Source organism: Rhagoletis zephyria, unplaced genomic scaffold (genome assembly GCF_001687245.7).
Source record: "Rhagoletis zephyria isolate East Lansing unplaced genomic scaffold, Rhagoletis_zephyria_1.1 Rzeph_scaffold_00283, whole genome shotgun sequence".
Classification (NCBI taxonomy): domain Eukaryota; kingdom Metazoa; phylum Arthropoda; class Insecta; order Diptera; family Tephritidae; genus Rhagoletis; species Rhagoletis zephyria.
This window is the reverse complement of record NW_016157367.1, coordinates 173,288-193,520: the sequence shown is the minus strand read 5'-3', so window position 1 is coordinate 193,520 and position 20,233 is coordinate 173,288. Positions and strand designations below refer to the sequence as shown.

The following is a 20,233-nucleotide window of genomic DNA, read 5'->3' as shown; positions in this document are numbered from 1 at the left end:
ACCTAAAATCGAACTAAAAAAAAATATCTATAAAAAGGAAGAGCGCAGAATTTTAACTCGAAAAATATAGATAAAGTAAAAACAAAAAATTTTAAATAATAACCTATAACTCAAAATTTTAACTCGATTATACAGCAAGCGTGAAAGTCGATTATAAGGTCAGTCAGGTCTACGTTACCGGAACGAGCAGCATCATTCCCCAAAAACTTGTAGGGGAATTTGTATAGTATTACAACAACAACAGCCTACCATCTGAAGTTACCACATTTTCAAAATCGAATTAGGCCAGATGAAGTAATGAAACTAGTTTGAAAGATTTGACACTGTCTTATTTGAAATATTTGCCTTTTAGATTTTTGCTGAATCAGTCGAATGTCAAAAAATTAAATATCACCACATTATTGTATAGGGGCTTGGGCTCTTCAGTTTAATAATTTTTTAAATTTTTTTTTGCTACAACTTCGCTCCTACAGCATTACATTTGCGCATAAAAAATGTTTTTAGTTCTAATATTTAATTTTGATTTTTCTTGAAATTACGTTCTTGCTGTTTACTTGGTTAGCTGTATGCTTTCATTTGGTATGCTGTATTTTCTTGCGAAGTTTTCATATTAGTTTTGTATGCCTAAAAGTCTTTTTTATAATATTCAAAATTTATTTGTTATGATCCGCTGCAAAGTTTTAATTATTTTTCGTAATTTTCTGTTGCAGTAAGCTTCTTTTTTCTTTCGCATTTTACATTTTATAATATTACAATTTACAGTTGAATTTGAGCAGCAAAAATGCAATTTTTTTCTTTTTGCATAGAAATTTTCCAAAACAAAATTATTCATCAGCTAAATATGTATTTATATGTACATAAGGGTGCATCACCAATGCAAGTGGCGGTTTTTCCACCGGAATTAAAAAAGGTATTACAGTTTAAAATTTCCGCCAAAATAATTAAAAAAAATAAAAATAAAAAATTTAAGCATTTTTATGAGGACCTTGTAAGCTTAAACTCTTATATCAGCGGAGATAATTTCTTAGAAAAAAATATTTTTTAAAACTGTTTTTATTTATTAGAAACGCAATTTTTGAAGATATTTTCGTATCGTAAATCCTAATATTTTTCCAAAATATTTTGGCGGAAGTCTTTAAACATACTACATATAATATTTCCGATAGAAAAACTGTAACGATTTTTTTTTTTGTATGGAGAGTGATGCGCCCTAATTTACGTACAGGCATTTACATCTGTATGAATGCATGGCGTGCAAGTGTTTTTTTGTTTCATGTACACACATACATATGCCAAATTAATAAAATTCACAATTATTTTAAATTAAGCCGAAATAAGTTTAAAAGCTTTAACTTCTTTTTTTTTAATAAACAAAATTGATAATAAAATGTATGCATACGTATTTAATATTAACAGTAATAGTAATGATAATAATAAACATAATTGCAATAAACATTAAATTAATTAGCATAATTAGAATTATATCACCCTGTATATGTACGTACATATTTCTAGACATTTTTATTTTTATTTTTACATTAGTGTGTATAGAAGATGCTACTTTCTATTAATTACTGCTAAAGCAAATGGCTCGCAGAGCTCGCTTCCTATAAATATTTTTATGTGGCAAATATTTTGCATGTCAATATTAAAAATAGTGTTTAAGATTTTAATCATAGCTTTCCTAAGCCGTTATATAGAATAGGTTTAAATATTGAAAATATATATATTACTCGTTATTCACATGCATTCGTACATATATGGTAGGCATGTATGTATTTATGGATATGTTCATATGTACATTTTTTTATTAAATTATGAAGGTAGCATTGTTGCGGTGCTTTGTTTTTTTACTTTCGTTTACAAATATATAAAAATCTTGTTTAAATGTACGCATATAGCAAGCACTATTTGGCTATTCTATTTTATTTCGTTCAGCTGTTTGTGTGCATTTTTTGTTATTTTCCAGAAAGTTATGAGCAAACATACATATGCATGTACATATGTATGTATGTAAGGCGACATAAAATTTTAACCAGCACAGAAAAACAAACTTAAGAATAATCAAATAAACCATCGAGCTACTTAATGAAACCTATATTCATTGAAAAACATATAGAAAATCTGCGTAATGTGGTTTTTTAGTGTTTCTCATCTTTTTTTTTAAATTTCCTCTGAAATTTCAATGCATTTTTTTTCAAAAGCTAAAGTGTCTGCCACATTTAGCTGTTCGCCTGAACGCAAAAAGTGGGCGAACTGCAAACAAGGAAATACTTTTCATAGACATTCCAATAGTGCAGTCAACGCTTTTACGTTTTTGAGTCTTCCGAGGCCTTTTCTAATTGAATCTTTTTTGATATGCTAAGGTCCCTTGCGTTTTACCAACAAACAGTGGACAAATAAAAATTGCTATCCATCAAATATACATAAAAAACACACTAAGTGAATACAGGGCAATTAAATTAGGTCCGAACACAACTGGTGGATTAGCATCTTCTAAGTGCTCAAAGCGAAAAAATTTAATTTTGCAAATAAAAACGAAAAACTTCTAAAAAAATTTATCAAGTTCTCTCAAGGAAATTGGCCCATCGCATAGATCTGTTGCTCATTAATCGATTCAAATTTGAGTGAGCAAAATTATATACTTGAACTGAATGGAAAGCGTTCGGCATATTTGAATTTCATCTTCTAAAGCCGCTTTCAAACGTTTTGTGAGAGAGCCCACACAACACAGCCTCCTGGCGTACCCTGAATATCCTACCAATCTGATGCCAGAGGCATTAAGCAATCAACCGAGAGAAGTGATGCATAAAAAGTCAGAAGAAGATCATTTAGAAGACACTTTGAAAGTTACAGAGGCCTTTCGCATGACAGTCCAAGAATTGTCAGTACAAGAGCGTTCCTTAAGCGTTTTTTATGTTGAAAGTAACAAGAACAACGAGCATTGGAAGTCACTGCTCTAACCTTTTTTGACCATCCATTCAAAATTGCTCTAAAACTCTGAATTTAATGGCAACAAATACAACTTCATTTTGAGCTCCAGTTAAATATTTAAATTGTCTTCTTCATCTATACAAAAGTGCAGGAATAACATAACGATCTGGCACTCAAATATTGGCAACGAAATGCACAGCTGTTGTGGCCATTAATACCTCCTACGATGCTAGAGTACCGCTGGGGACTCCAAGCCCTTTTATCTATTGAAAGCCCGAACTAAGCTGGTTGTTGGAATCATCATTGGCCACTGTTTAAAGGGAATTCTTTCTAGCAGAATAGGATTTCCAGCGAACGCCTACTGCTGCAGCTGTTGGGATGATGGTGAAATCGAGAACATCGAAGACTTCCTCTTCTTATATCCAGCATATACTAAACTGAGACGACGATCAATTTTCGATGATCTGCAAGACCTAAATTTGAAGAAGGTCTGCGACTGAAAAACCGTCAGAACTCTTTGCAATTGGTTCCATCTTTAGGTATATGATCGTATGAGCCAAACGGTATTAGAATGCGTGTCATTATCTAGAATCTTCATGCCTAACCTTTATTTGTACTATTTAAATAAGTTTAGCAGCAGTCTTGGCCAAATTCATAAGGTGAAGTGCAACAATACACTAAAACAAAATTAGTGAACTAGCAATATTTAACGAAGAACCTAGGTTGTGAACAGTAAACGTCGTTGTTAAGTGTATGACTTTCGAACATTTATGGCTCCAGCGTCTTACAACGAATACAAAAGAGATTAGAAAATAAAAGACACAAGTTTTCAGATAGAAATTAAACACATCAAATTAGCATTTTTTTATCCTACACTTTGGAAATGTTTGTGTTAAAAATATATATATATATTTTTTTTATAAAAGTGCTTTGGAAAGCACAGTTTTTTCTTTGAATACACAAGCGATGAGTAGCCTATAACTGACCATCACTGTATAAATGTATGTACAAGGTGTTAATAATAAACAAAACATAAAGCACAAAACAATATCAGCCAAACTAAACATAAAATTGATTTAAAAATAACTCATTAAAAACTATAAAATTCCATAAACTACATTATTTCAAAAACAAGCTTAAAATACATTAAAACATGCTACATATAAATACATGCATGTACATAACTATATAAGTTTGTATGTATACAAAAATATTAGTTAACATTTCATGTATAAACGCACAAACGCACATACTATACATCTTCATGGATAGAGTGTGTATGTTTGCCTCCACTTATGTACTTCCTGCTCGACAAGTATTTATTAATAACTAAATGCTTAAATATACACCAGCACATATTTTAGTATTTTTTGTTTTTATTTTTTATTCAAAATTCTCTTGCTTTTTCACAGACATCGATAGCAACAATTCATTTTTGTTTCCCTAAATTACTATAATCATATTTATAGCGTATATAACAGTTATTAATTATATGTTTATGCAAATATATTAGGTTTTTATATAATTATATGTATGTATGTATAAATATAGCGTTTCTCCATATTATTGAAGCACAAAAAAAAATATATTTATTAAAGTCCTTATAAAATAGGCAGGTAAAACTGGTAGCTCATTGTTCATTATCCAACCTCATCGAAACAGCAACAACAACAGTTCCTCTTATTCTGCCCGTCAACATTTTAACATCATTTCCTTTCACTCAAATAACATTATCACTTAAGAGCTAAAGAAAAACATAACCTGTGGCCTCTTTCGTTAACGTTTTACAATGTATTGTTTCCTCATTTTCGGGCTTTAAACAAATAGTGCTATTTAGCATCCATATAAAAATTAGCCCGCAACATTTTTTTTCAATTTCTGTTCCAGTTTCCTTTACTTCCGCAAACCTTCATTCGTTTTCAAGTGTTTTCACTTAAAAAAAAAAACAAGAAATACAACTTTCCATAGCTCAATTCTGCACAGTAAGCTTGTTTTAACCAAATATTTCTGCTTCACATTTTTCATTTTACTCCTCTTGCCCCTCGCATCTCTCTTTTTATCATCACACTTTTGGCAGCCACACATTTCCTCATTTTTGCTGATTACTCCTCTATTACACGTTCCATCACGCATTCTTCATTTGTATTCTTTCCTTTCACTTCTCTTTTCATTTTCACTTTTGAGCCTCCAATTTTTATCCTTAAAAGCTATTCACATCTCCCATTCATCTTTCCTCTTTTGCCGCGATTCTATGAATGCCTTAGATCCTCTAGTCCGCCATTTGGTATACCGCCTTTCACATTCTCCAGCACTTTGTTAACAAAGTCTGTAGTATCACCAGCTATACGAAGGCCAGCTAAGAGAAGGGGGAGAAAAATAAATTGGTAAATGATAATATATTAATTGTACAATTTGTTATATTTTAATGGTCTTATTTATCAAAAATAAAATAGATTTAAAGTGGAATTTTCGTAAAAAAAAAATTATTTACAAAGCTGTTAAAGTTTGGGTGTAAGAATTCCATCACAATTTGTCGGATAAATATGAAGATTTACGTAAGCTGCGCTGATTTGAAAATACCTCCGAAAATCTTATTATTTTGATTCCGTTGATAAAATGTTTGAACACTTTTACGCAGACTTTCTAAGCTTAAACTCTTCTGTCATCTGAGGTGATTTTTTGGAATACATATTTTTAAAACTAATTTTATTTATTAAAAACTCAAATTTTTTAGATAATTTCATATTGGCCTAACGGACGGACAATGGACGGAAGTCTTTAAACATAATACATTTTATAATTTCAATAGAAAAATAGTAACAATGGTATCTTGTATGAAGAGGGTTGAACCCTAATGTAAATATGTAAAGAGTGCAATCTGTTCATTTTAAAGCATACATATGTAAATGTAAAACAATCGCCTCTTTATTCGCCTATCCCTATTACTAAAATTAAAAATAAGCTGACCCTTCCAGCATTGAAGCAATACTCCGAACGACCAAGCTTCTGCCATATTCCTAGAAAATATTTTGTATGCAGCGCCCAATGCCCTGACCTAGGTGGGTCAAATTTTCTATGCGCGAATTTATTGCCGTATTAAAACTGAGTCGGGTGTAAGAAATTCTTAGTCAAACGGCGATTCGAAACGTCGGAACTAATATAAAAAAAAATATTTCCTCATTGGTCCTTTCCATTAGTTGCTGAGACAGCTCAGATTTCATGAAAAGCAATATATAGTATGTATGTACTTATACAGAGGACTGCTTTCGTCGAAAGCATAAATAACTAAAATATTGGAATACTTCTGGCGTTGAAAAACATATTTCTGTAATAAGGGATTATTTTCATCTTTCTCTTGATACTGAACAAAATACTCAGAGGACAATATCAATCATTCACTTTGCTTTCAAAAATCGTCAACATTTTTCTTGGTTTAAACTCGATTAAAATGTTATGTTCCATAGTGGCCGGACAAATCGTACATTAGATTATATTATTTTCAACTAGTGCTGAATCCATTGTAGTCCTATCTCAGCTTATTTTCCCCAAACACTTTTACCATTAATATCCAGTTTAACAAATTTAATTTTTTTTTTATTTATTTCCCTTTTAAAGCTTACTTTGTGCCGTTTTGTAGATCTGTTCGATGCGCTGATCAATCGCTTCGTTGTTTTCGCCATTATTTTTATTTTGGTATTTGAGCGCCAGAGCTTGTTTCAGTTCGAAAATGCCATTAATTAAACGTTCTAGAAAAGTAATTGAATTAATAGGTATGTATAAGCAAATATAAAGAAATTATGGCAAACATTTAAGGAACCGATCATTAGGTTAGGTACTACAATTTTTGTGCAGTTTCGTAAACCAAATTGCAAATCATAACTATTCAGTACTCTAAACTAATCGTTATGTCCCAAAATGTTCACTTCTTAATTCGACCCTAAAATATTCCATATTATAGGGGTCAATAATACACGCCTTTCACTTACTGTGTTCAATTTCTAGTCCAAAAAGTTTTATTTTATTCGCTTCATGCTGGGCCTTCTTCTTGAGCCGGCAAGCGCGTGAGGCTAATTTATTTTTCTCCTTGCGCGACTTGGGGCGCACATTGAAAGGCAATTCCGATACCGGTGTCATATCGTTGATGGTGCGACTCAGCTTATCCAACTCTTTGCCGATAATGTGTAGTTTACGTGGATTTGGTGTGAGATCATTGCCATCACCTTTGCGCGCTTTGCCGCTGTGCTGCAAAATCAAATGAAAAAAAAAAATGTTGTAGCAATGAAATAAATTTAAACAACTACAGCCCACAGCGAATCAGAGGGAACTGCAGCTGAATTGGACGACCCAAATTGGTTGTATTTACTTTGAATACCTTGATACCACGCACGGAACAATTGGGGCTAAACACCGGATCGGTGGCCTCGTTCAAGACGTGCGGATCCTCCAGACGCGACTGAAATACGAGCCGTTTGCCTTTCGGTCCTTTCGCCTGCACATTATACTGCCAAAAGTAGCGCTCCTTGCCTTTGCCGCTCGACAAATGACCGATTGTGGTGCGCGAATCGTCCGCATTATCGGAGCCTGAGGGAGAAAACAATCAGATGATGAATTTTCATAACACAAATATTCTACATAGCAGAAAGTCACTTACCATCGCTCGACAAATCATCATAGTTATCGCTATTATAGTCAGTCGATGCATCGTCGTCATCGTCCTGCGAGAAATCAATGCCATCCGGCGACAAAACACTGCCGGTACTCAGCGACGAGAATGATTCAGCCTCGACCAGCGAGCCAGTGGACAACAAATGTTGTCGCGGTTCACGTCGCTTCCAAATGTGTTCGAGTCCGAGATGTGTGGGCGCCGATGAAGATAGACGCGATATGGATGTATCACCTTGATAATGGAACGACTTGTGCACTGAGCCAACGGTGCTGCTGCTGCCGCCGCCGCCGCCGCCGCCCCCGCCGCCAATGGTGCTGCCAAAGCCGCTGCTACTGCCACCACTGCTGGGACTAAGCGCATTGCCTGACATTAGCAAATGAGTGTTGCCCGGTACCGATTGGCCTAAGAGGCCAACGCTGCTGCCATTGCTGCTAACACGATCGGGCGACATCGAGAAGCCCTTCTTTTGCAATTCCAACATGTTGCGCGATTTAACTTGCTGATATTGTGAGCGATTGGCATGCGGCGGTGGTGGTGGCGTAATGGAATTCAGCTGAAGTGGCGAATGCGAGGGCTGTGTGGTTGAAGAGAAGAGATTAATAAATGGGTGAATGAATAAAACAATTGAAAAAATTGATGTATGTATGTACATTAGGGTGGGTCAATTTTTTTTTTTTTACTATGCGCGTATACCATAGACCCATAGTTTCTTCGGAAAATTTTCTTAGAATTACACGTAGGTTGAATCCTTCTGTGCTAAACGCGCATAGTCGAAAAAATCTCCCATACAAATTGAAATTTAAGATGAACGTGTTCCGCATGATGAAATCATCTAATAGATGAATATTTTTACTTTAAATACTTTTACCCCATATTTTGAATGTGCTTCAAAGACGACTTCATCCAATGCATGAATGGTTTCCACCATAATTATAGGAACAAAACTGAAAAACTTTGTAAAGTATACCTTTTAAAATTGGTTACATCTAAAGGATGCATTTTTTTATAGATGAATATTTTTTACTTTCAATTCTTCTACACCAAATTCAGAATTTGCTTCCAAAATTAATAAACTAAACGAACTAAAGGATGAAAAGTTTTCCTTTAAAGACTAATGAAACAGCTTTTTAGGGATGAACAGACACTCCAAAACTACGAATGACCATTTTTTCGCTTCAACTTTTTAGGTAACCAAATTTTTTAAAGATGAAGGAGTTCTACAAGGGCAAACGTCTAAAAGATGAATATTTTATATTTCAAACTGTGTGGAAATAAAAAAAAAATAGTTTTAAAGACGAATGAATTCTGAAGATGACTACAACGGAATGATGAGGAATGTGTGCTTCAGAAGATGAATACGCACTAAAGATTTACAGATTTTACATCCAAAGGATGAATACACCCCGAAGAAATTCGAAAAGGTTCATACATGTAAAGGTGCATGCATTCAAGGAATATACAATTTACATCCAAAAGATGAATACATCCCAAAGATGAATTTTTCTGTTAAGTTTCCTGCTACTTTTGTAAGCTCACCTGACTAACCGGCGAGAACGAGTTCGAGCCAGAACTGCTCAACTGATGCTGTTGTTGCTGCTGCTGCTGCTTATTTGGTGTGCTGTGATAGATTTCATATGGACTAGATGAGTTATGGTGGTTGTTGTGGTGTGTATGTATGGCACCGCCAGCGCTATTGCTCTGCTGTAGGCGTGGCTGTTGTTGTTGTTGCTGCTGCTGCTGCTGTTGCTGTTGCACCGTTTGCAACTGAGTCAATTGCTGCTGGCGTTGGTGGTGTTGTTGTTGCTGCTGATGCTGCTGCTGCTGCTGCTTATGCAACTGCAACAATTCCATTGGTGGCCCACCGCTTGGTGAAGCCTGTGGGCTAGCCATTTGTTGTAAATTATTAGAGCTATTATTTGGCTGAGGTGATAGAATGAAATCATTCTGGCTGCCACCGCTTATGGCACCCGGCAAAAGTTCATCGAAATTATCAATGCCATCAAGAAAAGTCTCATCTGGTATATCACCAAATCCAGCAGCCTGTATCTCAGCCTTATCAATGGGAAATATGTAGTCATCCTCCAGCGTGAAAGGTTCATGCTTGGTGATGATCGCATTGCTAATATCACTCCACATCGCACTGGAATTGGGTGTGCCAGTGACGTCGAAGAGCAAAGAGTTGTTGGCATCCTCGCCAGAGCGTATGCTATCGTTCAAGCCCAACAACGTGCTGGCAGAGTCAGCGGTACCAACGCTGCCCACAATGCTATTGCTGCCGCTGTTGCTGACTGGTGAAGCATCTGGCGCGTAGAAGGACGACGAAAGATTGCCATTCGTGGCGATGCAGTGCAGTGGCGAAGCGGCGCCTAGGCTGACATCCTGCAACAGTGTCGGCGAAAGCGAAGCAGCATCCAGTGAGGCCACATCCAAGCCATAATCAGAGAAATCGACGAAGAGTCGAGGCTGTGACTGTTGCAACGACTGCTGCTGTTGTTGCTGTTGCTGTTGCTGCTGCTGTTGCTGTTGATTATTTTGTTGTGTCGACATCATGACAGAAAGTTGGTGATGATGCTGGTGTGTGTTGAGTGGATGATGCAAAGGACTCGGACTGGGATGAGGATGCGAATCGCGTTCTTGCGCCCAAGGATTATGGCTTTGATTGGGATTATTACTGCGCGGTATACTAATGGCGTTGGTCAGCATCACATTACTGCTACAATTGATGCTGCCGCCACTACCGCTGCCAGCGCTACTCGCGCTATTGTTGCTGTTGCCGTAAATGTGCTGCTGTTGCTGTTGGTCGTTGGGTGTATTCGCGTTCGAATTCGTATTCGAATGATAATTGGAATTGGAATTGGAATTGGAATTGGGACTGGAGTTGGAATTGCAATTGAAAACCGTATTCACATTCAGCTGCTGCAGTGGGCTAAGTGCGGGCAGCGCTGATGTGCCGAATAGTAAACTTGAACTGTTGCTGTTGCTCAGGGCCAACGAGAAGAGATCACACTTGAGTGGATTGCTGCTGTTGGACGAGGTGTCGAATAGATCGGTCGACATGGAAAATATTTGATTTTCGGTCATTTTATGACAAGTCTGCTGATAAGCTGGCGGCAGCTGGTGCATAGATTGCGGTCACTAAGCTGCTGCTGCTGTTGCCGCACGTGTGCGCGCTGTTATCTGCAGGCGGGTAATGCACTAACTAACTTCTAGCCGATTTCAAGCGGTACACGCTGGTACTCTGCTGATAATCGATATGTACAGATGTTATATGGCAAACAATTGCTCGCCTTTGTTGTTGACAACGGTTGGGTGTTTATGGTGGCAGTGTCGGTGGCGGTGGCGCCGACACCACGGCGCGTGGTTGAAAATAAACGCCTACAAGTGTTCGTCTATCTGGAAGAATAGAAGCAGAAAAACAAAGTGAAATGTGAGTATGGTGGGAGAATAATTGTGGAACTTAATGCTAAGCAGTTCTGTAGATCAGCTGTTAATATGTATGTAAATGTACTCATTTAAATATTTATGTAAACAAACTAAGTTTAAAAGTAGCAAATTGGAATAATAAGAAGTATAATTAAAACAAATATGATAACGTTAATACGAAGAATTTGAGAAATTAAAAAAAAAGACAACATAACAAAGCATATTTTAACATAACATCACATAACACAACAACACAATATGACACAACATAACGTAACGCAACATAACATAACGTAACGCAACAGAACATAACGTAACTTAGCATAACATAACATAACTTAGCATAACATAAACTTTAGAAATATCAAAATTTCAAAATTAGGTAAACATTTTGAAGGGATTTCAAAATATCGTTTTTATTTTTCCGCAAATTAGTTCGGGTGCGTACTACTATGTACTAGATATGTATGTATTTATATTAGACTGCGTCACTCCCATACAAAAAAAAAACCGGTACGGTTTTTTCATTGGAATTACAAAATCTATTATGTTTTAAGACTTTATCCAAAATATTTCGGAGAAATATGAAGATTTACATGAGTTGGACCGATTTGAAAATACCTCAAAAAATTTAGGTTTTTATGAATAAAAATAGTTTTTTTAAAGTGTAGGTATTTTGAAAAAAAAATATATATATACAAATATTTAGAAAAAATTTCAATAGTATAGTTTTGCGCCAGTTATTCAAAGTTTTCTTAAACCAATCTTTGAACAATTTAAAAAAACAGCATCAAACATGATATTAATTCCATTGAAACATTTTTTTTATATACATATTTTGAGCTTTAACTATTTTGTCATCTGAGCGGAGTTTTTTTAAAAAAAAATTATTTAAGAAACTATTTGTATTTATAAAAAACTCAATTATTGGATGTATGTATTTTGAAATCGGTCCAGCTCACGTAAATCTTAATATTTTTCCGAAATATTTTGGTGTGTCTTCCAATACAATAAATTTTGTAATCCCGGCGAAAAAACATGCAACTTTTTTTGTTGATGCAGTCGAATGTACAACCAGAAATACAGTCAGCGTTAAAAATATGCACACCCTGACGTTTGCAGATTTAATCTTTTATATTTTTCATAGCAATTTTGCTAATAAAAATATAGGTAATTCAACAGCAAAAACCACAAGAACATTTTTTTTCATATAGAAATTTAAATTTTTTGAATTCAATTTCTTAGAAAAATTTTAAATGTGCAGTTCTGTACACAGTGGTCTTGAAACAATGATAGGTATGACTAAAATGNTAAGAAAGTGTTATAATTATATTACCATAGACCTTCGCGATTATATAACTGGATTTGGAAAGTTCTAGATCAACATTTTATAATATTTTAAGCATAGGAGCAGATGGAATTTTATTTTCAACGAAATTTTGATCTATGATTATGTACAAAGACAGTTATGTAAGCCGTTTTGGTTGGCATTTTAGTCATAGCTATGGTTGCTTCAAGACCACTGTGTGTAGCTCATTGAATTATAATAAAATAAAGTGCTACTTTCAAGTCGCTAAAAATTACCGATGACTTTTTACAACTTTTTTTTGCCAAGGTTTGTAGCAGGTACGCAGTACCCTCAGCCTTAACGTTCTCTCAGCATCACGGTAGCCACATTTTAGTTTTTCTTTTTTTTTTTTGTGTTGTAAAAAGCGAAATTTTGAAAAGTATGAATTTAGCAAAAAAATGTATGAGACATATTACCACTCCCACTCGATTGACTCTGACTTTATTTCAACCGGAAACTACAGAAATCCATTTTTTTTGTTATCGCATCGAGGGTATGTATGTTCTATAAATAAAAAATGAATAGACTATCATTTCTTTATATCGAAGTGCCACAGTATGCTCCAATAGCTTTTAAGAACTCACTCAAACTAAGGCAACAAAAATCTTACCATGAAATTCTTTCACAATCAAGTTTGGTATTAAAAAACCATAAAAACTAAAGGTATGCTAGACAAGGCGTGTTAACAGATCAAGTTCATTAGATACGCAAATGGCGTGCATAACCGTATAGTTAATGATCGATTAGCATTAAATGTGTTGCACTTGAAGAAAGATCAATCAATGGTATTTTAGGAACTAGAAACTCTCGACCAGTTAGAAATGGCTAAATATTTGTCTTGAAAATGTTAGTAAGCAGTGGGTATAAAAGGTCGACCTGCTTGCTGAATTTCGGCGGGGAATATATGCCTTCTCCTCCTGGAGATTTATAACGCCTCACAGACTTAATAGCCCAAGTGCTGTGGAAAATAAGTATTTTGCCTTGATGCATCGTTACAAGTAATCCTGCCGGCTTCACAGTGCCGATTCGTCGTCTTTGCAATCACCCTCTATATATACATACGACTTGAATTCTATAATGCTTATCCATCTAATTCCAAGATGTTCGGCGCCCCGCCAGTGGCTGGTTGAGCCATAAAGCTTTGAGGCTGTCAGAAAAGATGAAGACTTCTTTTCTCTCTATACATCTTTGAGCAGTAGTTGGCGAGCCATAGAAATATACGTATTTATTTAGCTTTAATTCAATGAGCTTTGCTATATATTATTGTAATAACGCTTCGTGTGTACCTAAGGTCTGATGAGCTTATATCAGCAAGTATAATACGATCATTGAAAAAGGTAGATGAATATGAATTTTAAATGAATAATTTATACTTAATTGTTTATAAGCAGCAATTTTCAAAATAAACGATTAATTTACACTTATGTACATAAACAACAACAAACTTGACATACCACAGCGAAACGTGACGATAAACTAAAGTGTATACCACAGTACGACGGTAGCAGTCTGATGGACGGAAGAAATGACTATAAAGTGTAAGCAAATTTTGCAATTCATCAATGCATTAGAAGTGGTAAGTTTTGCAATAATTTTGCTATTCATTTAGCTTAAGTATATTGATAAGAATGCGCGTAACGCATACATATGTATGTATGTGTGAATGTTTGTATAAATAGATATATCTGTAAGTGTTTGCATGCAAATGAATGCAGGGTAGGTGCTCTAAACCAGACAATAAATTGGCGCGGAGTATATTCTTACAATGTAACAGTGCGCGCAAAATAATTGTAAACAAATTAAAATATGCACTTGTGAAATGTGTCTGCTATAGATAGAAAGAAGCTTGTTTACAAACAGCTACAAAGTATTCGCCAGCTAAAAGTAGGCACTCATTAGTGTCGCTGCAGGGGCGGCAGAACTGTGCAGCAGAGTTAGAGCGAGAGGGAGATAACGATTGTGAGTCTGTGTGGGCGTTTAAAATACAAATTAAATGAAAATTAAAATACATAAATATGTAAAATTAAATGGAAATGTATGTAATTGAAATTGGTTGTCAAATACTCAAGATGCCACATGCCAATGTAACGAGTAATCGCTAAACAAATTGACGTAAGTAGGTACGTATGTAACTAAATAAAGGCATACATATGAACACAGGTATCTAAGTATGTACATATGTACTAGAGGGCTGCATGAATGCATTCAAAACGGCTTATGGTTTATTCATATACAAAACGAATGAATGATTTTGGCATACAATTTTTTTGAATTTGAGTGAATAGCTGTTCTGATATTTGTGTCGACATTACAATATTCAAACAAAGTGAAAATAAATTGAATTGAAATTAATTACAATTTTTTGTATGAATATCCAAAAATATTTTTTCTATGCACAAATGTACAAACATACATATGCATGTATGTATGTATTGCTGCGCTCATGCCTATTATATACGAAAAACTTGTTTGTAGAAAAAAACTTTTACCGAAATGAGTTGGAATGATTTGAATGTTTTCTATTCATTCATTCACATTTTTCCATTTGAAGGGAGAAAATATAAAACAAAAGTTATATTCATAACTTACAAAATTCCAAACGCTGAGTGTTTTGTATGTGAAGTAACATATTCAAATCTACTGTACTCTGGTTGGCTAGAAGTTTGAATGAATTCATGCAGCCCTCTAGTATGTACATACAGACAGTCGAGTATCAAATAAATGCCAACACGTGTCAAAACAATGACATTCGTACATGCACAAGTACATACATACGATATATGTACATATGTACATATCGTCACCTGAAATGCCAAAAGACGTAACAAACATCGCCGCTGAAATACAAAAAGTCGTAACTAATAATAAAACATTCAAAATTCAGCTTTTCATTGACATGATGGATTTCATTGAATTACAACTCCCAAATCATTTTATGAAAAAAATAAAAAATACTATCGGTACACCGGGTGTGCTTCTCTACACCAAATATTTAAAAATGAATGAAAAATCCTGGAATTTTTCTATTTGAAATTTTTTTTTACTATATTGCAACCATGTTTATACTTGACTTAGCAACAATTTTTCACTATGTTTTCGATTTTTCATGTATCTGCTGTTGTACCATATACGTGGTTCATGTAACAGACATAAACTGTTATATATCATGAACCGCTGGACCGAATTCGGGCACACTTCACATAACCCATCTGCATATACCGTTTAAATTTGGTAGAATTCGTGCACTTATTTTTTTATTTAAGATGGGAGGTGCCACGCCCCCTTTTCCAATACCGCTCATTTTTCTCCATGAGTATGGAATTATTTCATATGTCTCTATACCAATTTCCAGTAATATACCACAAATATTTCAAATATACCAGACGAAAATTTTTATTAGTATGAGTGGTGCCACCCCCTTTTCCGAATTCGGGGAAACTTATAAATTTGGTTGAAATCTTGCACTAATTTTTTATATGTAAGATAGGAGGTGCCACGCCCCCTTTTCCAATACCGCCCATTTTTCTCCATGAATATGAAATTATTTGATATACCTCTATACCAATTTCCAGTACTCTACCACAAATATTTCAAGAGATATACAATATAAAAATTTTAGTTAGTATGGGAGGTGCTACACCCCCTTCAATTCAAGCAAACTTCACCCAAACCATCTGCATGATAGCCCGAATATGCCGCACAATTGGGTTGAAGTCGGTGAAGCCGTTCTCAAGTTATAGGCTAACTCACTAATTTTTATACCCGAGCGCACTTGTGCACAAGGGTATATTAATTTTGTTCACATAACGGTTGTTTGTAACAGCCAAAACGAATCGAGATAGATATAGTCAAATGTATACGTAAATGATCAGGATGAAAAAAGAAATCGATTAAGCCATGTCTGTCTGTCCGTCCGTCTGTCCGTCTGTCCGTCTGTCCGTGTACACGATAACTCGAGCAAAAATTGAGATATCTCAACGAAATTTGGTATGTAGGTTTCCCTTAATCCAAGGTAGGTTGGTATTGAAAATGGGCGAAATCGGACTTTAACCACGCCCACTTCCCATATAACGGTAATTTCCAGAAATACGAAAACTGCGATATTTTAGTAACTACTGAAGATAATTCACTCAAAATTGATATTTACAATAATTTTTAGACGAAAAATAAGAATATTATAAATTTTTGGAAAATGGGCGTAGCCACGCCCACTTATGGTTACATGTGTATATCTTGGTAACCGCTACACCAATTTCTTCCAAACTTGGCACAGTTGTTGGCCTTGGTACAGCATAAAAAACCGCCGAAACTTTTTAAAATCGGACAATAACCACGCCCACATCCCATATAACGGTAATTTAGAGAAATACAAAATCTTCGATAAATCAGTAAATATTGAAGCTAATTTATTCAAAATTGATGCTTGCAACAATTCTTTACCAAGAAATACGTTTATGGTAAAATTTTGGAAAATGGGCGTGGCACCGCCCACTTATGATCACATATAAGTATATCGGTAACCGTTCTACCAATTTGTACCAAACTCGGTATGGTTATTGTACTTGCCACGTGTAAGCAAAACGTTGAAAATTATTGAAATCGGACTAAAATAACGGCCGATTCTCATATAACGGTAAATTTAAGAAATGCTTGAAACTTCAATATTTCGAAATTGAAGGACGCTAATTTACTCAAAATTGATACACCCCGGCTTACCATCTAGCGGAAGGTTTCGGAAAGGTGAAAAAACATATATTTAATACTTGCGCCGGGTATTTAATGTTCGGCTCCGCCCGAACTTAGACTTTCTTACTTGTTATATATAAAATAGAGGCGCCACGCCCCCTTTTCCGAATTCAAGTTCGCAAGTTATATGGTCACACCAAAAACGTGCACTTATTTTTATATATAAGAAGATTAGTCAGGACTCTTTCCATTTCAGTTACGATGTTGTTACGTCTTTTTGCATTTCAGATGACGATACGTGCAATTTATTTCCTCTGTGCATTTATCATTGCATATCAACACGATGGGCGTTTTTTTCAAAAAAAAAAAGAACATTGGATGCATACATAGATATACATACATACATACCAACGTACATTTGCATGCATTGGTATAAATTACAATAATATCCGACACATTCTTGCGGTTTAGCAGTGCTGAGAACTTTGGTTAGATAAAGAAAAATTAATGTAAACAATTTATAAAAAATAAAATAAACAAACAAATTCAGTTAAAAAATAAAGTTAAATAGAATTTAATAAATTATAACTAAAAAAAAAAAAATAGCTTAAAATAAAATAAGATGATAAAAAAAAATTAATGGATGAAATACATATAGATAATAAAAAATATTAAACATACAAAAATCAAAAGTGCAATGAAAGTTTTAAAATGCAAAAATAAATTAAAGAAAAAAATAACAAAATTTAAAAATTAAGTAAAATAGAATCAATTGAAATTTAAATAAAAGAGTGTAAAATAAAATGGGATGAAATAAATAAGCCATAAAGTATATTTAATGAACAAGTAACCAAAATAAATTAAATATATAAAATATAAAAAAAATATATAACATAACTAAAAAATACAATGAAATAAAAATAAAAATAAATATGATGAATGCTTTGGCGACCTTTTTATTTCTTAATTTGTTAATTGTGCCGGCTCGATATCATTTTTTTTTTTTTAATCTTAATTGAAACACAGGTTCTTAATTGTCTCCAATATATTTCGGTTACACCGCGGTAACCATCTTCGGGACCCTGAAATTAATTGGAGAAAATTAAAAATATTTGTTTCAATTAAATTTAAAAAAAAAAAATTACCTCGAGCCGGCACAACTAACAAAATTAAAAAATACAGTAAAATAGAATTTAATACATGCAAATTTAAATAAAATAAGACGAAATTAATAAGTATAATTATTGTGGAATGATTTTCCGTCATCCCTTGTCGGCGTTTTGTCGAATCTGATTTGTCTCTAAACCAAATTTAACAAGGGAGGACAGAAAATCGTTCCACAATACATCACACTCCAACCCTGTCGGAAATACAAACAACCAAAAGAAGTACAAAAATTTAATTAAAAGAACAAAGAAAATATAAATAGAAAATAATAAACATATTTACTATATGTACATAAAAATAAAATAAAAAAAAGTAAAAATTTTAAAAAGATACAATAAAAAATGTGCAAAAATACAATAAAAAAATACAATGAAATAGAATTTAATAAATTAAAAAAAATAATAATTTAAAATAAACTACGATAAAATAATAAGTAAAAAATAATAATTCCTAAATACGAATAAAAAATACTAAACACGCATGATAAAAAATTAAATAGTGATCGTCACACTTTTTTCGTAAGAGGTGGCAAGAACAAGAATGTACTAATTTCAGTCTCGACGTTGGTCATAAATGCAAACCTTTCAAGGCTGAAAAGAAGCACAGAACTCTGCACTGCGCTATGCATAAATGATTTTTTGTTCAAAATAAGTTTATTACATAAAAAAATTACTTATTTTATTGTGTCTGCTATATTGTTGATTGTTGTTGAAATTGGCATTCCTCTAAGTGGCGCTTGGCACTCACTGCCCCAAAACAAGCAGATAATTGCGTGCATACCCTGTGGGGAAAATCTCTAGTTCTGAACTGGTGCGCTTCTAGTACATTTAGACCCAGTACTGGTTCGCGATAAATCTCTTTTGCTTGCAAGCAACTGGCGAACTTAACATGGCGATGTCCTAGGAAGTGTCAATTTTCCCCCGCTGCATCCCTTTTTCGATAGTTCCGAACTAGACCTAAATTCTATAGTTCCGAACCAGTTCGAAAATCGACAGACGAAAGAAAAAAGTATCATGATTTTTCAATCTTTTTGGTTCATCCGTGGCACGATTTTAAGTTATTTTGGAAGAAATGTGTTTTCAATTTGAAATTAAATTCGTTTGAATGAAGAAATGTACGTCTACATACCTTTAGCTGTAGCTGAGTTTGCAGAGGTGCTCGCTGTTATTTCTTATATTCCAGATGGCCCCAAGATGTTAATATGTTAACACAAAGCTTTGTTTTGTATTAGCAAACTATGAAATAGCATCTGCGAAGCACAGAATAGAAGCGTATTTGAACGAAAAAGCCGCCGAACACATATCTATGTAAAGTAAACAAGCCCCCGCTGCATCCCTTATTCGATAGTTCCGAACTAGTTCTAAATTCGACAAATAAGATCTAGTTCGTTCTGCATCCCCTTTTCTATAGTTCCGAACCATTTCTAAATTCGTCACTTTAGATATAGATTTCTAGTGAAAAAACTGAAAAAAATTTGTTTTTTAAAAGTACCACTTTTCGCCGATTTTGGACTGGAGAGGATCTAGTTCCTATCGGACTGGTTCCTTTTTGGCGATAAAGACCTAGTACGGAACTAGAAATTTGATTCACCAGTCCGCGGTTTCCCTGCAGGGTATGTATACAGATATACATTGTACATACATACATACATACACGCAGCTAAGCAAATGTGAACTTGCTTGTCAGAGGCGCTTAGTCAACTACTTACATACATACAGATTTATGTGCGTACATACATAAGTACACCCAAATGTACATACATACAATAACTGCAGTCCGATTGTCCGTTCATCATACGCCCCAGAGCACCAGACAGTTTTTATGGCTGTCTGAATGTTTCGATGTCACACATACAGATATGCATACATTTTATCTTTACGGATGTGGGTGTTGGTGTACCGTTGGCAGTGATTTTTCTCTTTACGTCTGTTTTTTTCTTGGTTTTTACATTTAAATTGTTTATGTTTTTGCACATTGCCTGCTATACAACATTTACCTACGCGTGCATT

At 34.4% G+C, this 20,233-nt stretch overlaps 1 protein-coding gene and 1 long non-coding RNA gene across 6 annotated transcripts in view; both read right to left on the bottom strand.

The window, feature by feature from the left end:
• Positions 1 to 2,167: 2,167 nt before the first annotated feature.
• LOC108358679 (uncharacterized) lies at positions 2,168 to 4,072 on the bottom strand. The gene is made up of 2 exons (XR_001846814.1): positions 3,215 to 4,072; positions 2,168 to 3,181 (listed from the first exon to the last, which is right to left on the bottom strand). It is a non-coding gene; the product is annotated as an uncharacterized LOC108358679 (long non-coding RNA).
• Positions 4,073 to 4,235: 163 nt separating this feature from the next.
• REPTOR (repressed by TOR) overlaps positions 4,236 to 20,233 on the bottom strand; it is a 53,604-nt gene continuing 37,606 nt past the window's right edge. For all 5 annotated transcript variants that reach the window (XM_017610121.1, XM_017610124.1, XM_017610122.1 and 2 more), the window contains 6 exons: positions 9,137 to 10,993; positions 7,586 to 8,174; positions 7,298 to 7,515; positions 6,921 to 7,176; positions 6,555 to 6,680; positions 4,236 to 5,290 (listed from right to left, as the gene is read on the bottom strand). In XM_017610121.1, the coding sequence (XP_017465610.1) occupies positions 5,184 to 5,290; positions 6,555 to 6,680; positions 6,921 to 7,176; positions 7,298 to 7,515; positions 7,586 to 8,174; positions 9,137 to 10,723 (2,883 nt within the window). In that variant the 5' untranslated portion in view covers positions 10,724 to 10,993 and the 3' untranslated portion in view covers positions 4,236 to 5,183. The remainder of the gene's footprint in view (positions 5,291 to 6,554; positions 6,681 to 6,920; positions 7,177 to 7,297; positions 7,516 to 7,585; positions 8,175 to 9,136; positions 10,994 to 20,233) is intronic.